The sequence below is a fragment of the Acanthochromis polyacanthus genome, chromosome 6, assembly GCF_021347895.1.
Source record: "Acanthochromis polyacanthus isolate Apoly-LR-REF ecotype Palm Island chromosome 6, KAUST_Apoly_ChrSc, whole genome shotgun sequence".
In the NCBI taxonomy this organism is placed as follows: domain Eukaryota; kingdom Metazoa; phylum Chordata; class Actinopteri; family Pomacentridae; genus Acanthochromis; species Acanthochromis polyacanthus.
In genome coordinates this window covers 39,698,076-39,721,147 of record NC_067118.1, presented here as the reverse complement: position 1 = coordinate 39,721,147, position 23,072 = coordinate 39,698,076, and the positions used below count along the sequence as shown (strand labels likewise).

Genomic DNA, 23,072 nt, shown 5'->3' with positions numbered 1-23,072 from the left:
GCTTTTTTATTAAAACTTAAGAATGCTACAAAGAGAACATCCTCGTTTCTTGCATTTATCTAATCAATCCTTAATCAACACTGGCAATCAAGTTATAAAAATCATCGCAATTCTCTGATTCAGAATCCTTCCCTTATCAGCCTGCATGACTGAGGATGTGAGTTATCACAGCATCGCAGCTGTCACCATCACTCCTCCTTCTTCTCCTTCCCATGATCTCAGCATGATCCCGGAGCTTGACTCACCTGGCCTTGTTGCCTGCATCCATCAGGTCAGCGATGTCTGTGTAGGAGGTGACAGCTAGCTTGGACAGGTCCTCTACGTAGGGACCCAGCAGCGGGTGTTCTCGGACTCGCAGATTCCCTTTGTTCTTAGGATTGAGCAAATCTCGGACTCGCTCGCAGTAGATCTCCATGTAACTGACCTAGAAACAATTTTAAAAGTAACACACTGAGTTCAAGTGTCCCAGGACAACACTGAAATTCAGTAACATGAGGCTGAGAACAGAATAATAAGACAGTGCAGCTCTGTACAATGTGACTATATATATAGGAAGATAGGCCTAATTCTCACAATATGTTCTTTTTTTTTTTTGGCAGATCCATATTTGAATCCCCCAGTCTGACTAAAACGTGGTAGTTTACTCTAACATGATAACCAGAGGGAATGAACAGAGGAAACGCAGCATCCTTGAAGCTTCAGCCAACATGTGATTGATTCACTTTTACCAGATACACTGATAGGAGAAGTCTTGGAATGGTTCCTTAGAGACCAGCCAGCACAGGAGTTGGAGTAATGGGTTAACAATGGGGATTATGGATGCCAAGGCAGTCTGAGCCTCACCTCTACTGAGTAGGAGAGCTCCTCTTTGTTGCTGTCCTCATTGATTTTCTCAAAGAGATCTTCACATAGCTGGGAGGCAGAGAAAGAAGACATTTTAGTGCAAATTAGCCGACTCGGAAGAGAGAAAGGGGATGATAAATAGGTGAGAGATCCGTGGACAAACAGACAACAAATAGCAAATCAATCAGCAATAAATGATTACATCATAATATCTAGAGATCATCTGCACATGTGACTTAATTTTAGCTGAGAAAAACAAGGTATGAAAGCTAGAATTAACCAAAAATATGAATCATTTTAATTTATAATCAGACAAGACAGAAAATGACAGTATCTTTGAGAACAGACAGAACTAATCATTTTCATTTTCTGTAGAATCTGTAATGGAGAAAACCCCACAAGAGCAGGTCATTGATTTAATCTTTAATTCCAAGGGACAGAAATTTTGGATTCATCTGCTTTGCAACAGAATTGAATGTGTTCTGAAATGTGGAGGGAGAAATATTAAGAATTTTTAACATTACAAAAGAAATTCAGTAATTTTCCAAGTGATGTTTCTAGTATATATATTTTTGAGCATGTGTACATAGCATTTGGTGTCATCAGCATAAAAAACATAACACTGTCACTTTTGGAACCATGTCATATTCTACTTAATGATGTTACAGTGTCTATAATTGGCAGAAAATAATTGGCTTTGTGTCATTGTTCATGGGATTAAACATAATTTGTCCAAAGTGCATACGGTGCAAGTCTGCACCATGTTAACACTGCATCCCGGGTTATCCGTGTCCCCTCTTATTGCTAGTTTTTCTAAACCAGGCGGTGGCTACAAGGACAAGCAAGGAAGGTCTCACACCAGCTAAATGGAAATAAATCATCCGAAGCACATTAAGCAAGCAAAAATTTGCAGAGCCATGGAGATATCTCATTACAACACTGGTGAAAAAAAAAATTCTCTCAGGGGTTGAGCTAAACATTCAATGACCCACGTGAACAGGAATAGTAAAGATTGCTGACTGCAAGAAAAGAGGTTGCATTATTCAGTACGGTGGTCAAAGTCGGTCATGATCTCTGCAGTTCACTAAATTTGAAAAGATACCCTGCAGAACATACCATGGGAATGATTCCTTCCTGCCCTTCCTCCTGCTTGCCCATCATAGTGTAGGATTTGCCAGCTCCTGTCTGGCCATATGCAAAGATGCAGACGTTATAGCCCTCAAAGGCATGCTGCAGCATTTCCTTGCCAATGTCATTGTACACGAGGTTCTGTGATGCAAAGCATGGGTCCTCCGGCTGTGGGAAGGAGAAAAATTATTTTAAACATGCATATGTAGAAACTTATGGTACTTCAAATTGCGAAATTATGCTTGAAGTCGGAGCAATGAAAATGTCCAAACTCACCGTGGTGTGTGACCAGTAGGAGTAATCAAAACTGAAGGTCTTTGCTGGTTCCTTTGGGGCTTTGGGGTTGAGGATAGCTGCAGAGGAGAGAACAAAATTAGAAATGTGGCTGATAACATCTGGTTTGAATGAGAGTGTGTGACAACAACTGTTCTCTTGTGCGTATAGACTCATTTTGAAAGCTGCCTAGACCTAGCTAATGATACAAATTCTTCTGAGGAACTGGATTAATGTCCCTTCTACCACCACAAAGGATGTACCAAAAGCAGCCAGCAAGTCTTTGACCAAGAAGTCACTGAAGCAGAAGTTCCTGTCCAGGCCTAATGCCATTGTGTCTACTTAGCTCAGCTGTTTTTTGTTGTTATTGTATGGATTTGTTTCTTTGTTTAGTTTTTTGCACATGCACTTTTCTTTTTATCCAGTTCCTTCAGTAGCAGTAAATGGATGGCACTGTCACTTTATGAATTAAATTCTCTGTAGACTGGCTGTGGTTGCTTCAAGATCCTGTTCCTCAATGAGGGCACTAACAGAGATATATATGGAACTGAAAGTCACATGAATCAGTGACAGATCATGTGCTTTTTTCAGGACAGCAACTGTTGCTTCAAGTTTGACTGAAAACAACATCTTTAATCATTGTCTCCAGTCTCCATATGGACTGATAACAACAGCCTTTTTCTACCACTTCACCTGTTGTATCTGTGACAGGCTTAGTGACACCATATTTCCACATTATCCAGCCGCTCCCTGTGGCCACACAGACATTTTTTAATGAACAAGAATCTGCTACCATGCCTGGCATGTCAACCCCCTCAGTCATTCTGGTTGGTACCCCTGGGACAATAGCAGATATGTGGCAGGGAAAGAGCAGGATGCAGATCTACCGTAAGATATTTTGCGGTTAGCCGTGCTCCTATTGTTCCTAAAATCCCCTTATTGGACTTTGTTGGGCTAAAGATTGCTTGTGTTTAGGCTAATGCAGAGAGTTCCTTCAGGGTAGGAAATGCATACTTTCAGCATTAGAACAGAGAAGGAAAGGGAAGAAGAGTGTAAGAGACTTAAATTAACGTAAGTGCTCAAGGGCCTAGCAACAAGTCAAAGAGATGAACAATAGAAACCAAAAGTGAGATGAAAGGAAACACTGCATCTACATCTTTGTAAGAAGAATAGCCTCTGTGTATGCAAGCGTGTAGAGCAAATGTGCAGTGCCAGCCAGAAAACGGTAATTAGCTTTGTTTAATGCAAATTCTGTGCTTTGCTAATGGGCAAATTAAAGCCAGGTTTAGCTCATCGACATGAGGGTGCTTGTGAGGCTTTTGCATCAAGATGTCGCCAGCAGAGTGCCTTTATGTGCTCAGAGGATTTCAGCACACTTATCAATAATGCAGGAGATGTGGAGAGACAGGGATTGCATATCGCCCTCCACAGGTCACATGCTGACAGAAAAGCACAGCCTGTCCTCAGAAACCAGAACACTAACGGCTCTACGTTAAATATGTGATGATAATAGTGGCTGTTACTGCACTAAGGATCAGGTAGCTACAATCTTGCGCAGGTAGAAATTATGCATTTGTTTCCATCTACAACCTTCAAACAGGTTAAGGTGCACCGGCAGAGCAGCAGCTTCCATATCGGGCACTGGAAGAAGATACAGCGAGACAGGTGGCTAAATAAAGCCCCGTTTCACCTTTGACCTGCCTTCAAGGGGAAATTGGAGACAGGGCATGAAGAAATGAAGTGCGATTTAGGTTACCAGCGCCCCTATTCCCCTTTTCTAGAACAATCTACAGTGGGCATTAAGTGATTCAGTGTCAAGGTGAAACCTTAACAATAAAATCTGAAAGAAGAAGAGACGGAGTCGTATGTGGGACAGTGAGATGCCAGTTACAGGCAGCAGTCTTATGGTTATGAACATAGACTGTATATATAGTGGACGTAGCATCTGGCTCCAGAATTGAAGCCAACCCGGAAGTGTCAAAAACTTGCAATATCACACCGTCCGCTAGGGTTGGCTCCAAAAAGCTTTTTCTCCATAGACTCCAATTCATTTTTGGAAAAAATAAAATTTGATAGACTGATGTCCTACAGCTCAGGATTTTTTCCCCGTTAGTTTTCATGGTCAAAATGAGAGATCAGGTGGCCGATCTTAAAATAAATCAATACTGAATTTTAAATAAATCGTTAAAGTTGGCGGAGCCAGGGGGCGTGGCTACACTTGATAGACAGCAACAGAAGCCTCTGCGGCAAAACGTGGGCGGGATAAGAGAGTTCTCAGCCAATCCTGCCCCTAGTTGCTCTCCGGTCCAATCTGTTTGATGACGCTTTTTACGTCACTGGCTCCAAAAAATCCAAAACGGCGACCAGGAAGTAGCAAAATCCGGGCTTCATTTTCTCGCCGTTGAAACCAACGGGTGACGTCACGGTTAGTTTACGCCTGGTTATGAACCTGACGGCGAATCACAGCCATGTTCTAGCAAGACAAAGCATGGTGTGAGTTTTCTAATCCCCCATTTATTCCTGGACTCTCCTCTGAGACCGGGGTGGATTTTGTGATGTAAAAAGCGTGTCTAAGCACAGCAAAGCAACAACTGTGAGTCTGCTTAGCTCCTAAAGTTGAATCACGCTCATGTGGCACAATCGCCTCATTTAATTGCCCACTCAGAACAGATAGCTGCTTCACCCATGTAGTCGTGTCAGAGCGTCACAAGAGTGGATCTTTCATCTGAGAGCCTGTAAAAGGGCACCGAGGGCAAGGATTCACAAAATATCACACATATGGAGCTGCAACTGCTGTTACATCTCCACTAAAGAACAGGATTATCAGTGATTACATGTCTACTTTAACTTTTAATCATTTGTGCTTTGTGTTGGAAGAGTGACAAATGCTTCTCAGGGTACATCCATCTATAGTTAATCAGACACATTTGTCAAATTGTTGCATTCAGCCATCAAGTGCAACCTACATTCAAACATTACTCACCTACTTTTTCTAAACTGAATATGAGTCACTCAGTTCACTCACTATGCTCACACCTATACATCACACACAGATTTTACGTGAACAGGGAAACGTATATAGTAATAGTCATAAATCCAGCTGCCAATGAGGAATTTCTATCCTTCCCATTTATAGTAAACATTGGGTCGAGCGTCACATCCTGGACTGGAAATGGCAGACGCATTCTGCTGCCTAATAAACAACGTCATCACTCTGTCTTTCTTAACCATGGCAACAGGTATAGGACCCGATTCTGGTTGCCATAACAACTTCAACTTGGCACAGAAGGGGAGGATGCGGCACATTGCGTTCTCTTTGCTCTCGTCTCAAACATTCCCTGTTACAGCTCTCTAGAAATTATACATAGTTCCTTACAATAAAGGTTTGTCCACAGTTACAGTCATTTATCAAACACTGACTTTAGGACGCCATGAAGACAACAAGCTACTTATCCAGAGGCATTACGAGAGACAACTTTTACTGCACAAAAACCATAAACATACTCTGAAAATGGAAACTGTCAGAACATGAATACTGTAATAAAACAAAAATCATTTAAATCAGCTACTCAGAAGGAGTGCACCGATTGGCTGTGTATCAGGAAACAGTAAAATCTGCAGCCACAAGGGTCACATATTGAACATTATCACAGCAAGAGCAAAATACTGTGGCATCATCAGACCACTAAACTGCACTAAACATCTATTACATAAGCAGAGGACAAGCAAAACTGTGTGGGTACTACTAAGGAGACAATTCTCAAGACTGAGAAATTTAGTCAGAGCCGGACGTTCTGTGAACAAGCTACTAGTCTCGCTGGCATATGAAGATAATTCAAATGTTCTTTTTTCTGAAGTGTCACAGCTCTCAATTTTCATTCTGCGTTTCTTTGCTAGCACTCCACAGGAGCTCTCTGTTTTAACGGAAGGTTAGATAGCAGTTAACTAACCACATCCTGCTATCTGAAGGATATCACTCAGCTGGTTGTAGCGGGCAGACATTTTGTGCTACAGTGTTCAACATGGGGCCTATAACCCAACCAGGAAAGCAAAGATACCCCTCAGTAATGAGGTTGTTAGGAGGTCTCTGAGCACCAGATGGGGACTAAAAGCCAGCCCCTTTCACCTGAGACGAGCAGACGAGTGGAGCCTAAAATGGCTGAACGTGTTTGCCTCTCTCTTCCCGTAACCCTCAGCGGACCTTCAGGCTGCTAGTTCAAACTGATCAATGCTTATCTGAGATCACAGATCGGGGATAAGGGCATTAAAGAAATGCATGTGTGATCTCTAAAGGGAAAACAAATGGATGAACTGCTACAAGAAGCCAGACATTCAGGGAAATGATATCTGTGAAGAATTACAATAAACACATGCGCTTCTTTCAGCAAGACTGAGACGTTTTAATAGCATCCCTGGGGTGTGTGTGCAGCTGTGCATATGGGCAGGAGTGTGATGTAACAGTTCACTCCTCAATGATGTTATTCCACTCATTTCATTCATAACATTAAATTCTCTCACAACATTGCATAAAAATATTTGCGATTTCAGCAGATCCAAACAGCTCTAACAAAGTGCACTTCTCATTAAAAAAATGAAAGGATGAGAGTATATCACAAAGATAGCTATACAGAGAAATTATACTCAGTAACTGATAATTATTGCTTTATGGCAAGAGAGACAAGCAGTTTCAGAAATGTTTTGCACAATATCCACATCAATGATACATAGCACTACAATATTAAATATTATCTGATCTAGTACTAATTCATTTAAACTGATTGTAATTCACTATCACTGCATGTTTAATTAGTGTTGATTACATTCGGGTGCTGAGCCTAAAGGCAGTCATGCAACCTCACAGAATAAAACCCATTTCATTTTAATAATTTTCTGCTTTGGTTAACACTTAAGTTTACAATGTTTCTTCTCTTCTAGTTAATAAATATTCTCTTCCAAAAAGGGATTTTTCAGCCAATTATTTCCGTGGAAAATGCTTATAGGACAGTCACTCAAAACCCTTCAGAGGAATGATCTTTGCCTCTCTGTTTTTATCTTCTCTACTGCAGCATTGGCTCTTTACTCGAGGGTGGGGCTCCTTACTCAAACACATGAACGGCAGACTGAAACAGAGTCTAGGTTATATTTTACTTGAATTAAAGGTTGCGATACTTTGGCATCACTGTAAGTGGTAACTGTTGAGCAAGCAGAACAGAAACTTTCAGAAATGTGATGTGATGCCCTCTGTGCTCTCTACATCCCCAGACAGTGTGTTTTACATAGACAGATGTCATACCAAACGTTAATAACATGTAACAGTTGAAGTTACTGAGTTTTGTATCGCAGCCTTAAGTGACTTGTAGTCTGAGGCTGAGATTGTCCACACTATTCTCCTCTTGACCAGCTGGACCTACAGCACAGTTTGTCTCTTTGTATCAACACTAAAATCCTGCTTCTGCATTAATGCATGAGCAATAATAACGCAATAATGTAAACTGCACATCTGCCGTGCAGTAAACAGTAACAGGAGGGATTGTCTGCATTGAATACCTTTTCTTTTAATACCAGTAATTTACTGTAACAGAGCATTCCTGCTGTAAAGCTTTTGGTAGCAGAGCATTTGTTAAATTAAGGTGATTGCGCTGTTCAGATGGAAACGATACTGCAAACAACTCAGCAATGGCAGAGCACGTTAAGTGAGAATAATGCTAGACTCATGATTTATTAAGACAAATGCATTAGGAGACAGGAAGATGGGTGTTTGTAGCACACGATGAGTGAAATTTGTTTAGAAGCTTATAAGCCAAATCGCAAAGTTTTAGGGGGATAGCTAAATGATTTCAGTTCAATCACTAAAAACTTCCAAGGAGGATACACTGCAGGTACCCCACATGCAGCATGAGAAATAAAGAGTATTATATATATAGACAATATAAATGCTGACAGGACATGCAGAGCATACAAGTCATATGGCATAATGCCCTGCCCCGTCACATTAAGAGAGAAATCAATAGCACCACAGCTCCAGTGCAGTGATGACCACCTGTGCCACAGTTTGTGTGAGAATAGTGAAGCAAAACAGCTGCTGACAAGAGGCGACGGTGTGAGCAGTGCCACAGCAATGCTAATATGGTGTTCAGTCTTAAATAGGAAGCATAACGACGGTATGGGGTACATGCTTAGGTGGCCACAGAAATGTCCTGCGTGTTGCATCCAGCGTCTCTGGAACAGTTTGTTTGATGGCCCGGTTACCAGGGTTGCAGCACAGGTGACAGAGTTGTCACTGGATGCAGCTCAGAGCTGAGGGCTAAAAGTAGTGTCTGAGCACTGCTGTGCACATTCGACAAACAGCTGAGCCTGTTGCAGCCACAACACAAGACATACAACATCTCCAAAACAGAAACTAACATGTGGCATCTCCATTACCCCCTTTGGACGCAGTGCTCTTTCACGTCTGGTCTGGAAGATGCCATGTGGTCTTTAATTAAAACATATCCACACAGCAATTCAATATTCCACTGTTGAATGCTCCTGCCAAATACACTGGAACTTTCCAGGCAGGCCGATGAGTTTGTCTAGCTAGGGAACATGACCCATATCACTGTCACTGACTCAGACAAACTACGACAAACTTTCTATTTAAGCAAAGAGCACACATTTTCATTTATCAGATGAACCTTTACATCAGAGGTACCACTGAAACTGTGAAGGAAGGCACTAACAAAACCTCAGTTTCTACTCAGAAGGCTGATCACGTCATTTTTGTCTTCCTACTGGGAGAGACGAGGAGGGAAAAAAGCACAGGAAGACACCAGAACAAAGCACTGAATACAGGGTATTGCCGTTGACAACAGAGCCTGCAAAACACATTAGGTAATCTGTTATGACAAGGCTTTATGTGGTCAGTCCCCTCTGTCACAATGACCCTTTTCACATTGCTTTACCCCCCTCTCCTTTTCAGAAAAAAAGACAGCAGCATTCAGAAAAAAATAAACTTTCTGTGTTTTCGTTGGAAAGTGACCGAAGTCAGCTAAAAGTAAACTGGAAATAAAAACAAAAGGACTACGTTGAAAAAAGTCAGTTTATTTACTACTGCAGCAAAATGTGACATCTGTTTGACATGAATTCATCACATGCATGAACTCAAAGTGTGTGTTTACATGCAATGCACTAAAAGCCTATATTTACTTGCAGCTGGTCAGCAATCACATTTAATTCCTCCCACCTACCAAAGATAAGAGGATTTCTTTGGAGCCTTTTGAGTGACAGTGCAGAGAACAGTCTAGCAATATTAGGAGGGCATGTGTCGCTTTTTGGGGTTTTGGAATAGGCACTTATATTTGATAGCATGACTTGGAAACCTTTTGACTGTATTTCTTATAAACGTGATAATTAAATAACCCCAAATCATCTGAAATCAAATGTTTAAGTGCGTGTAAAAACACAAAATGGGCTTTGTCTCATAATTATAATACGATAATCCAAGATTTGTTTCTACTACTACTGAGCGTTGTTTGCTTTTTATCAACTTCCTGGCAGAAAAAAAGGGAAAAACACATACATATACATAAAGTCACTATAAGTTGCACTTAATTTTTAGCTAGAAAGCAGTGGCAGAGGGCGCAGTCCAGGCCTGTGTGCCAGCTGTTCCAGCTCTGACTACTGTCTATTTTTACTGCAGCAGATGGCAGTTAGTGCTTTGCATGCCGACAGACTGTCAGTGACAGGAAGGAATGGACAGATTTCAGCTGCCCAACCTTTCCGCTGAACTCATAGCCAAACCATACATTGCTTCCAGCCCACAGACACTGATAGCTAGCGAACTAGGGCTCTGTCTGCCTTTAGATATTAGAGGTTCGCACAGACTCACTGAGTCCAGGATAACAGAGACTAAAGAGAGGCTTCTAGAAGCCACCAGACAGAGACAACATGCAAAGCCAGCAGGACTCCATTCAGAAGCTAAACAAACACAGAACTCGAACAAAGAGAGGGGGATACCAGGCAGCCTCTCAGGTGATGACACGGAGGGGTTAAAACCACAAAGCACACAGGCCTGAAATAAAAATACATCTTTAAATAACATTTTAAAAAGGCTGCAAGTCTAACTCCTTTTGTTTCTGCCTAAATTCTGGCAGCTTGTACATTTTTGTTGTTTAGTGTTAAACTGAAAGGATCCAGGCGTTAATGGAGCAAAGCTTCTCACGGATCAGGTCCAAAGTGTACAATCTCCTCCCTGCAGGTGCTGCCTCAAAGGTCAGAGGTCTTTCCCAATACATCCTGTGTCATGAGAAGCTGGAGCGACACCATCTCAGCTTTAGATGAGCACGGTGTAGTCCAGTTTTAAAATAGCACTTAATTTAGTGACAGCAGAAAATTGCCTTGACACAATCAGCTCTAGGGAAATGGGTCTGCATGTGCTGTATTAAGAAATAAAAAACTGCAAAGGATTATAGATAAAGACTGTTTATATCTATTTGGAAATGTGGTTGTGGAATAATCAATTAACAGTATTCACACACATAAAATATAAACCTTCAGTAGGAACAGGAATAAAACTTTGATACGACACCTGCCTCAATACACTGATACCAGTCCTATCTAAACCTTAACAAAATAAAGGAATAATAAATTAAAAATAGGGAACCTCAAATTTGTTGTTTCTTGTCGATTAAGAAACAGAAAAATATTTTTACGATGTCAAAGCAAGGCAGTGGAAGATGTGGAAAAAGCCATAACTCGTCAGGAATGAATTACTGTACCTGAACTGATACATTTTAATTTCCTTCATTAACATCAGCTCTTCACATGTTCAATTCTCGACCTTCACATGTTCAATTCTCGACCTTCACATGTCATACTATTCTTTATAAAACGTTAAATCCTTGCAGAGATAAGTGCAGCAGTACTTTGGGGAATAATTTAATCACAAACTGTTACTTTTTCTGCAACAATTGAACTGATCATTGTAACTGTTGTGGTCGATCTGCATAATTGTGAATACCTGACTTTAAGCAGTGAATTAGAATTAGAAGTGTAGGCGCTGTGCTTGCATATAAAGATTGTGTAATGTTGTACATTACCTAAAAAGACGAAAAAATAAACAGTTGTCATTCCCCTTTATTGCCTCATCAATTTCACATGGTTAAAAAAGTTTGCTTGTATAAATAAAATCTCATTCATTTCACTTGCATTTGAGGGAATTATGTACTTATATTATCACATCCGCTAACCTGACTCTCTTTGAATCCTTTAAACAAGTCGGCATGTCTGTTGGAAAGATGCTCTGCCAAGGTGTCGGCTTCCTCAGTGGACCCTGGTAAAAACTGTCGATGTGTTCGCCCTGACTACTGACTGTATGTGAAATGATGCCACGTTTTCCTCGTGCATCCACTTTGTGTGCAATCCGTGGACTGTCGGCAACTTGCCGACTATGCCTCCTATTTTTTCACCATGAAAGCTGTAGTGTGTGTTATGAGAGAAGAGAAAGGTGGTGGGCACACCCACTATGCCTGCAGGGAGTGGGAGCAGAGCCCTGCACAGACACTCTGCCCCGCTGTCACAAATCCACGCAACTTGGAGCAATTATGCTTCTATTAAAGCACTGTAATTCTTTCAGTACAGATACTATGGAAACAGGGCAAAATATCATTTTTAACAGTGAGGTGATGCAAACATTTTCTAGGGTTGGTATACCGTACAACACTGCAAGTGAAAACTATGGCCACTGCTATTGCTGGTTAGCATTAAATTAATGGGGAGGGGAATGCTATTGTGAGAAATGAACAATAAAACACTGAAATTAAAGTATAACATTAATTAAAGCAGCTGGTTTGAATCATGACTGTTCAGTGTCTCAATTTTTTATTTTTTTTAAACGGCATCAAGATAATCATAGGATCCAGGCAGAACGGCTGAGTGGGAACAACAGTGTAAACCAGGCTGTGCAGACAAGGGAAACACAGAGCCCCTTACATTCACTGCTCACAACAGGCGCCCATTTTACAGAGCAGTGACCTGGATTTCCTCAACTAGCCTCCACTCAGCAACCAAAGTCACACTTTAAATGCTTTCTGGCTTTATGTAAGCAGCGTGACATCACAAACGCAGAGCAGGCACATGGGTCTGTGAAAGTCTCACATCTTTTTCTTCAACGCCAAGCTTAAAAAAAGAAAAAGATAAAGAAGATAAGAACTGACTGATGCCTCAAGGTAATGTCAGATGACTAACCTCTTCCATCCAGCATTTCCTCTCTGGAGAACAGAGGCGATGTGTGAAACTACGTGTGTGCATGCATGTGTTTACGAGTGTGTGCGTACACTCCATTGATATTAATTAAATTTGCTGCACAGTATTTAAAGGGGAACTTCGGTTTTTTTCAACCTGGGGTCTGTTTTCATATGTAATTTCATACATGTGAGTGATGGAGAAATGAATTTTCGACATAGCTCCAGTATTTAGCCAGGCAGGCAGCTTAGCAGCTCAGCTAGCAGCTCAGTTAGCGTAAAGTATGGGGCAACTTGCCCCCCCGCGTCAAAGTCCGCCCTAACGTGGTTTTTGCCCCTCACTGACCGGCTCGGATAGTCTCAATGAGTGTCCCACAACATACTAGAGATGAGAAGTGAACGAAAACCTCCAAATTACTTGGCGATCGCTATTTGTTGTGGTCTGTATCCAAAGCCCAGGACGCTAGAAAGCAAATCTCGTTCCGAAATCGTGCGATAGCTCACAAAATCGTGAGCTTTGGATACAGACCACAACAAATAGCGATCGCCAGGTAATGTGGAGGTTTTCGTTCACTTCTCATCTCTAGTATGTTGTGGGACACTCGTTGAGACTATCCGAGCCGGTCAGTGTGGGGCAAGAAGCACGTTAGGGCGGACTTTGACCCAGGGAGGCAAGTTGCCCCATACTTTTCGCTAGCCGAGCTGCTAAGCTGCCTGCCTGGCTAAATACTGGAGCTATGTCGAAAATTCATTTCTCCATCACTCACATGTATGAAATGACATGAAAACAGACCCCAGGTTGAAAAAAACCGAAGTTCCCCTTTAATCGGTGGCATAACAGCCCCATTTTGGAGTGGTGCAAGATTACCCGATCAAAAATGAGCTCTTCTGCCTAATTAGTTACGGTTAAATAATAATATTCAAGTAACCCCCACTACTTTTACTCATGAATAATGCAAAGTGTCCATAATGTCCACCAACAAGGTTCCCGTGCCCAGACTGCAAAGCTCTCCAGTTTGCCTCTGAATTCAACCCTCAGACTGTGGGAGGAAACCAAACAATACAGTCTGGAAAGAGTGCTGGGTTAGTGAGGGCACAAAATCTTTAAAAAAAAACAAAAACAAAACACACATTCGCTCTCTTGAATGTGGGAAAATCCAGCTAATTCACCCAACTTAGGCAGTGAAACAAACAGCAGGTAGGAGCAGCGAGCTAGGAATGCCATAACAGTCAGATAAAAAGGCCACTATCTGCTTTTTATCTCCTGCTTTCATGAAGTCAGGGACAAAGATGTTGGATGTGAGCAGCTGGAATATCTGCTGGGTATGTGGAGAGGGTTGTGTGCTGGTAAAGAACTACACTACATTCTGTTTGAAATTCATTAGTACACCACCCTGTATGTGCCAAGAATGTACTGAGCAGACACTTTGATGTTTACATTCTTATCCTTGACGGAGACAAGTCCATACGTGCAGCTACAGTTGTAAAGAACTATCTTCAATGATAATGAGAGCGAGGAATGCTGCCACCGATGATATGGCCCCCACAGAGCCCTGATCTCATCTTCACCGAGTAAGTTTGAAGAGTCAGAAGCTCCTGCAGACGCCTAAATCCACAGAGGAACGGTGGCAAGTTCTCTCGAGTTCTGCTAATGATGCAGTCTTAAATAATGAAAAGAAATCTGTGTGGAGGCACAAGCTCTAAATAAACAACAAAACAAACAATGCAAATATTATAATAGCTTTGCCATTTGTTTGGCTTAACTGCATAAATCAGCCTCCATCATTATGAGTGAAATTCCATCGTCTCTAGCTGGAGAACTGTATGTGATGCTGCCTCACGCTGTCCTACACGTGAAGAGCGCTCGTGCACGACTTTCACTGTCTCTGCTGCTGTGGCTGCGTTCGCATCCCCCTCCCCCTCTCCAGTCAGCTCCTCTAATATCCAACATTTTCTGTAAAAGGCTCTCACAGACTCTGCTGAGATCAATCACAAGCCAGAACGAGGAGCACGCTCAAAAAATTAGCAAAGATCATGTTTATGTTTATGTGATACATGTAATGCATCTAATACAGATATGATCAGAACAGGATTACTAACGGACACTACAGCTAGTGTGCTCAGTGAGAGGAGTGCGAAATGGAACCGGACCATGTCTCATCTTTACTCTAAATAAGCACACAATATACAAACCAAAGCCTGAAATGTACAATGGTTTTCTAGATGTACTTCTTTTTGTCTCTGGTAATTAAAAGATGTCTGGAGGTAAAGTCCTCTGATGTGAAGAAATTCATCCTGAGAGCGACAACAGTGAACTATACCATTTTCTTCCAGGTTTGATGTCTGATTTCTGCAAAAAGTGGCTTATATTCCATACAGAATGCTAGCCTGTACAACACTTTGCAGTCTGACAGCTGAATAATATGAGCTGTCGCCTAAATAAATTGACTCAGCACTGGAGCAAATACACATCAAGACTCAGATATTTAAATAGGGGCACATTTTGAAAATGAAAGTTTAAAAAAAAGGAAACGCTAGAGAGTCAACATAAGCTGTGGAGAGAAAACCACAAGTGGTTTGGTTAACTACAAAACAGAAACCATTTTAAAATGCCAACTCATTTGTCACTTTTGCCCCATGCCACATCAAGCACATTCCAGCATTCATGTATAATAATAACATAGTGTGGTTTCTAATTCATTTTAAAACACTTATTAATGACAAATGACTGAGTGCACATTCAAAAGGCCACCATAGCTTTGTGGAATGCTTTAGTTCACAATTTAAACAACAATGGCACCATTTCATAATAAATGCCAATAAACAGAATACTTAAGGACAGACTGCATGAACAGAATTTTACCAAAATTAAATTATGAGAGTAGAGCTAAATATACACAGACTTCTCATTTAAATAAAATAGTGTGTGCAGCTGGGTCAGCATCCATTCAAACAACACCAACCCTGTTTATATGAACATCCTGCCAAATCAAACAACTGTCAACGATTCAGCTTCAATAACTGGCAAATGTCGCCATCAAAACAACAACTTGCAAAACCGACACCAAAAACCTTCGGGGGCATCAGGAGGGCAGAAAAATGCGAGGGTGAACATCGTGAGGCAAAGCCAACCAGAACACATGATCTGATGAAACAGAGGAGTGTGTAGAAGTAGAGAGAGAGGATTTTATTCATCCATTCATTCAATATGTATTTTTACAGCAGTGGAAACCAGTTGCCGTTGCTTTGACCACACTGTGTAGAGGACAACCACAGAACATCTGGGAACGGGTCAGTGCATGCTCTGAGCGCAGTTCAGTGAAAGAAGAAAACGCATAAAATAATATTTTTGGCATATGTCTTAAATATGTAAACATTCAACGATATCCAATCGACTATAATCCCTTCTGTCGCAGCTAAAGCATTCAAATGCTAGCACACAAAAAGAAACAAGACAAACGGAAGCAATGCTGAGTCAGAAGACTCTGACTTCTATTATTCCAGTTTAAGATTAAAAAAATATTGTGACCAGTGCGAAATATTGATTATTAGTATAAAATAACCATTAAAAGTCAGAGTTTTAGCTCAAAACTGCACAAACTAACGCTAGCCTCTCTCTCTTTTGTTGAATTTTCTGAGATAAATTAAGCCTCGTGCTACGCTGTGTTCAGTGTAAGGGCCACATTGTAGTCAGTCGATTGCCCTGTACCGTGTGACCCAAGCAGCTATGGATGTGTTGTAACGCTACTTGAAATCTTTAAAGTCAATTAATACATCAAACAAGATTAATGAAAAAAAAAAACCTTGCAGTGTTTGCCTTTCTTCACAGGCCAGCCCTACCAAATGGTTCCCACACTGTCTGTGTAACTTTCTGTTATTCAGGTACATCTACTGAAAACTGGGTGAGCTGCACGACATGGGTTTCTCTTGTGACGGTCCCGTGACACAGCAAAAGCTGATATCGGACACAGACATCGGCTTGCCTAGCCTCCTCATTAGCAGGTCAATCTGATGTGTTGGAGCCTGCCCTGTAAGTAGTGCATGCATTGCTCCAAAACAATCTCAGCATGAGGTGATGAGGAATGTAACACCTTGAGTGAGCGTATGTGGATGTGTGCACACCTACAAGGGTGACAGGGATTACAGCAGCAGGGCGTGGCGACCTGAGGCAAGCCTGCAGATTACTGGTCCTAATCAGATCAATCGGTCCTGTCTGCACAGGGTTCAGCAGAAGGATGAGCATCCCTCATACGAGCCCACGCCTCCCATCGTCCTTCCCACTTGTCCCGCCAGCGTTCTCGTTGATGACAACAGTTCATTCATATGAGATGGGTTCATTGTCATTTCTGCTGTGATGATAGCCTCCTCTTGTGTGCAACTGACACTGGAGCTGAGCTGATTCCTCCCTGCAGGGTTTTTGTAAGGTCACTATCCGCTTAGCTCACACTGAGAGGACACTCAGCAGAATTGTATTGGAAAGGTGAAGGTTTAATTGACAAGGCAACCTTTTGTTTTCTCTATCAATTTTTCATTTAGTTTACTCTCAGCTTTGGGGATAATGTTTCACAGACAGCTGTTCAGTTTAGCTAGGCTGGAGTGTACAGATAAGGCATTACAAACACAAATTATAATGTGAGAAATAATGTTTGCGTGATGTTCTAAACTAAACACAGTGTATGCTTCTCTCTGCGTGCTGTGAAACATCCATCCACCTTCTTTGTCCATACATACATGAGTTGCTGCTTACTGGCTGCAGGGGGACAAAACACATGGGTTACACAACGAGACGAAGACCGATGTGAAGAACACATCAGGGCCCAAATGAGGGCAGGCTTTGTGTGTCCTGGAGTTATTCAACATTTGGAGCACCGACACAAAACCAATGCAACAGGACATCGCGTCACCCCTTTATAATTACATTAGCTCTGCTATGTTTAAGAGCTTCTACTGAATGAGGCCTTTGCTTATTTCCAGCCTGCCTGCAGAGGCCTTGGACACATTTCCTGCACACTGGATAATCAATTTGCTGCCCCTCTGCCTGCACCCGATCCCTGACAATCCTCGATGCATTGTGAATAGGAGTGAGAGAGGGGGAGAGGGTAAGCATATCCTCCTCTTGCCCCTGAGCTCAGTCTTGCTCTGTCCTGTTGACATATGCTCACAGACGGACACATATGCCCTTGAGCGCATCACAACAATAAGGGGAGTGTCACAGCATCGTGCACACATCACCCAAACACCTACAAGCTGACCAAGCAACTCCATAAAAACATCCCATTTCAGTCAGGCAGCGTTCAGTCCTGTTTAAATGCTAGAACTCACCAAAGACTCCCTGGAATAATCCAAACACACATGTACTGCAGACACTGTTTGTCTCTCTTTCCATTGATTCTGATGCAAGCAGCATACTGGACTTTACACCAGCAAAAGTACAACATACTAACACAGATTTTTAAAAGCTGTGGATGTTGCTGCAGTAGAGGTTTGAAAAGTCCCTTCAAACATTGTAATATGTATATTGGCTTTTGTAGCTTATAGCCACCTCTCAATCTTATAAAAGAAGCTTACTTGGTAAGTTTTTGATGTTCAAAAGACAGACTTTATTGGGAATATTATGTAAAGTTGTGATGAGTCATAGATATGCTGCTTGATTAAGTCCATCTGTTTTTGAATGAGGTCTTTCAGTTTTTGGAAGGATTACATGATACCACACATCTGGCAGCCATGGAAACTAAACATATCACGGTAAAAGAAAACAATCACTTGGAGTTAAAAGAAACACACTTTGCAAAGAACTTGAAAATCTCAAGCAAGGACTAATTCTATAATTACATGCTACAATTATACAAATCAAAGTATCTATTAAAACACTGTGCACTGTACTTCTTGGTCTCCCAAACAAATCTGCTAATAAACTGGACTAAAGATGTAAGCTGGTTCAAGTTGGTAGACGGCGACAGACAGGAAAATGTGAGGAAATCCAGTGACCACAGCTCCAGGAAGGTCAGATTTTGGTGCTGCAAATCAAACAGTCTCAACCTGAGCCTGTTTTAGTGACTAGGTACTGTTCAGCCTCTCAGCATACCAATAAGACAGCATGCTCAGCATACCATCTGCAATGAACTCCTGATGAAGGGAGAGTATGGCCGCCTGCCAGCCTCCCTTTCTGCTCTGCAATCTGCCCATGTGATAGGAGGTAGAGTAGGCAGCACTGCAGCCTATTCCTCTCCCTCGCTCGCTCACGCTCTCACTGACTAACCCCCCAAAAAACGCTGCATATTCCACTGCAGTTCTGCTACAAACCACGAGTCACCCTCCAGCTCCTTCGAGTGACATTGGCATAATGGAAACCCAAGGATATGGAGTAAAAAGTACTAGGGATTTGACACAAAGCTCCTCTTTGGTAGAGTATGAGAGATAAAGGACAAGTGAGCCATAACTGGTGGGGACACTTGATCTTATGGAAGATTCATATAGGCTTAGCCTAACGAGGCCGATAAGACTGACAGACAAAACTTGAGGAAAATAAGAGAGCGTGCTGGCAGACCAGGTTTCTGCTGTCACATGCCGTCTTGTTTCTGGGTCGTTAAACGTTTCCATGCTAATGTCAGGCAGACTGTGTTCATCTGCCAGCTGAGATGGAACATACAGCACAGTCATGAGTAAGGAGGCAGCGAGCACTTCACAGCACCTGATGACTCAGTCACAAGTACGCAGGTTGAATCACATGACTACACACCACATTCAGGTCTTCTGCTCTTGCTCTGCTATTGTTTATCCTCTCATATCAGAATCAGAACGGTCCATAGCTAGGCAGGGCGCTATCACATATGCAACCACACCAGTTCAGTATGTTCATGGAAAGCTATGCAATGCTTCATTCAATGTGTACATATGTGTGTTATATAATTACACTTTTTTACATTTTCTGCAAGCCTCCATGATAAAACCAATAAGATTTTATTTTAGTGCATGGATTATTTCAACAAATTAACATTTTCATTAATGCGACTAAGTTTTGAACAGATTTCTGCACATGTAAAAGCAAAAAGTGATTCAAGTCAAACTATACACAGCATCCTCCATAATTATTGGCATCCCAGGTTAAGATGTGTTGAAAGCTTTAAAATAAATTCAATTTTTATTGCAGAAGCATAGTCTCACACTGACAATTGTAGAAAAATGTATTATAGGAGAAGATTAGGTGCAGTTTTATTGGCAAAAAGGGTTGTACAAAGTATTAACATCAAGGGTGCTAATAATGGTGGCAAACATGATTTGATGTAAAAGAATTATTTCTTAATGTGTGATTTTTTTCCCCCACTTGAATTAAAGATTAGATTTTCCTCTTTTTTTCCCATTGTGGTCCTATATTATTTAGAAAAAAATTGAATTTATTAGAAGCTAAAGAAGATCTTAACCAGGGGTGCTAATAATTATGGAGGTGCTGTAAGTGCATGTATTCATCACCAACTCAACCACTGATCCCGAGAAAATGTTCTCAAAGGTATACATATAACAAATTATAAATCACAGTTAATTAATCAATCAGCCTTTGCAGTTCTAATTCAACCACTTCAGCTCCTCCTGGACCAAAACCATGCATCCTGTTAATGATTAACTGGCCATAACGTTTTACAAGCCTCTTTCACTAACTGTTTGTGTACACTCAGAGATAGCATTTTCATAAAGTGCTAAAACAACACACACATCTATTGTAAAACACTGACGGTGTGATAAAGAGGAGATGGAACGGGGGTACTGGCAGGCCAGACTGTGGGACGACCCCCGGGTCTCCCAGCATGAACCAACTAAGCGTTTCTCACACAGACTCCTCAGGCATGCAGGCCCCTTCAGAGGAGGAGGAATTTCCCTCTGTAAGCCTTTTATTCTCTTTCAGGCTGTTTGTCCCCAACCGTCCACCATTCAGTTTGCTCATTCTACTGTTCATTGCTAAGACCCCTGACGGAAGACCACGTGGGAGCATGTGTGGTATACCAAGCTTGCCTTAGCAGACAGACCTGCATAAATTTAAGAAGTTTTTTTGGTTTGTGTGGGTGTTTTTGTGTGCAGGCCAGTGGGTGACTTACTTGTAGTGTTGCCTTGCATCTGAATGATACATTTTGAGTCCTTGCTTGTCTCCCTGGAGTTGAAGGGCCGAACTCGAACAGCGACTTTTACAGACGCCCCAGACATGTTTGCGGTTTAAGGACCGTCTCCCAGTAAGATTCCTTAGATATCCCTCCTAGAGGAAACACAAAAAAAAGACGTGTGCATCGGCTTAGTAAAAAGAATAGCTGTTGTTACATTAATTAAGAGAGGCCATGTTTGCTGCCAGAATGCACTAGAGCAGAACCTATTTTCACAACATGTAAATCAAACACAATGAAAGTGCACCCCCTCCCAATTTCCAGTCATGAGAGCCTACAACAAATATGGCCGACCACAGCCATTGAGGCTTTAATATTTTGTAAACAGCAACATTTAGCAGTCAACTAAAGGATGCATGGCAATGCATTCAATTCAGAAATGCACAGTGTAGGTGAGAGAAGCTTTACAGAATGGAAAATCTAAATATTGTATCTAATACCCGTGCTTCTTGCATAATATAATCCTTTATTAAGATAAAACGCAACTTCCCAGTGTGTTTACAGTCAATTTAGGGCTACACATTCAGCGCTCTGTGACTGAACAGCCTAAGTATCTCCTCTTTTTCCATGTCCTTGCAGTCAGCCATAGTTGCTGAAGCATACGCCCATGAAATTCTATCTACCCTATTTGGTGTGGGCTACAGTGGGACAGCAGCCGGGCCTGTCTGCTGCCATCTGACAGCGTCCATTCTGTGCAGACGGAGAGATTAAAATGTTGGTTTTTTAAAAATTAAATTCGCCCACGTTAGGAAGTAGGCTAATCCCCCGCCGCTGTATGTTGTGGAATAGTGCAGGGAGGAGTTTCACGTTCATTTCAGCCGCACAGACCCGGACACATTGTTCACATTTAACCTGCACGATAGGGTTATAAAGCGCTAAATCCTAATAGGTGCCAAGTTTCACGCGGCGACCGTTATATTGTTTATTTCGAGCTAGCGATGAGCCGTGATGTGCTATCGGTGGGACTTCAGTATCTCTGGCATGAGACGGAACTAACCTCCAGAGTCCGTCTGACGGAAACGGCAACGCAACCACAGACAAATACCAAGCTAGCAAACGAGTCATTTCATATAATTAGCGCATACAATATTATTTTTAAACTATTATCGCAACTGAGGCGGTGTAAACGTCCAACGGCTGTCTATGACTAACGTAGAGACAACTGACCACCAGGTAGCAGCTGCTTCTCACATTAACCTGTAACAACAACCGCAATGAATCCTTAAAAATACAAATAAATAGATGGATATTAACGTTTATACTCACGTTTGAGGGGACTCTCGCCGAAACAGCACCGACACCACCGGACAGTGGCGAGAACTAAACGCTAGCTAACGGGCGTCAAGATGGGTTGTTGTTTTTTTCTATCAGAAGCTGCGCGCACGAAAACTGCTATAAAGTCCGGTTCCGTTAAAAACACCCATTATAGCGGTATCCTCCGCCGGATAGACTGTGATTGAAAAACGGCGACTCTTGAGCCGGTTTATCTTCCAGCACGGGGGGGAAAAGGCGGACGTCTCTCTGCACACAAGCGAAAAGCAGAATTGATGGATCGCCTTGATTTACCGAAGAGATTACGTCAACTCCCTCTCGGCGCGTTGACGGACATGCCGTCGGACCAATGAGAGAAGAGATGGCTTGAGAAATGTGCCGGAGAGCCAATGGGGAGGCTCAGGAGGGTGGGAGTGGGTGGGGTCTCTGGCCTCTTGATTTTTTTTCGATCGTGACGCCACACTGCAGGATTTCTACCCACCGCTCCCCGCACCGCTGTCACCGCAACACTTAGGGTCACCGCAAAGAGCGCCGTCTAGCGACAAGTGGTGCATGTCTCACAAAAAATAAACTTCACAATGCATTCAGAGTTAAAAAGTCTTTGCTCAAACGAATGCTTTAGACTAGGGAATACTTGAACCACTGCACCTACCAAAGGACTTCATGCAATGTTGCAGCACTGGATGTTTTCTGTACACGTTTACCTTTGCACATACTTTCTTCTCTTGCACATACTTCTTTTGCACTGCACTTTTATTCAGCATTCCCTTCCTGAGTTGTATGAACAGATCTGACCTTGTCTGCAACATAAATATTGCTCATGCCTGTTTTTCTACATATATTTCTGCACTCTTGCTGTATTTTCATGTTTGTTACTTCAGTATGTATGAGTAGATGGGATTGAATAGTGTCTGAATGAGTGCAGCTAACAAACAATTCAATTGCACTGATTATTAGTTTATTGCTGCATATGATAGTAAAGCCTTTGAACTAAAATAAAAGAGAATCACATCGTTCTACAGTGTTTTTGTGTGTTTGATGCAATTCTTTTTTTTTTTTTCCTCATTTTTGCTTTTTTATCCCACGCCGGCCGAAGGCACGGAGGGGGGTATTGGCGTGGGCACGTCCGTCCGTATGTCTGTCCGTTCGTCCGTATGTCCGCATTTCCTTTCCGGAGCATATCTCA

The 23,072-nt window shown here is 42.0% G+C and overlaps 1 protein-coding gene across 5 annotated transcripts in view; it reads right to left on the bottom strand.

Moving 5' to 3' along the window:
• kif1b (kinesin family member 1B) overlaps positions 1-22,197 on the bottom strand; it is a 69,128-nt gene extending 46,931 nt beyond the window's left edge. For 3 of the 5 annotated variants that reach the window (XM_051949118.1, XM_051949117.1, XM_051949119.1), the window contains exons 1-6: positions 21,881-22,196; positions 20,555-20,709; positions 2,248-2,324; positions 1,960-2,139; positions 844-912; positions 246-424 (exon numbers count right to left, since the gene is read on the bottom strand). In XM_051949118.1, coding sequence (XP_051805078.1) covers positions 246-424; positions 844-912; positions 1,960-2,139; positions 2,248-2,324; positions 20,555-20,660 — 611 coding nt within the window. In that variant the 5' untranslated portion in view covers positions 20,661-20,709; positions 21,881-22,196. Of the gene's footprint in view, positions 1-245; positions 425-843; positions 913-1,959; positions 2,140-2,247; positions 2,325-20,554; positions 20,710-21,880 lie in introns of all 5 variants that reach the window. The other 2 variants (XM_051949116.1, XM_051949120.1) reach the window with 2 other exon arrangements.
• Positions 22,198-23,072: the final 875 nt, after the last annotated feature.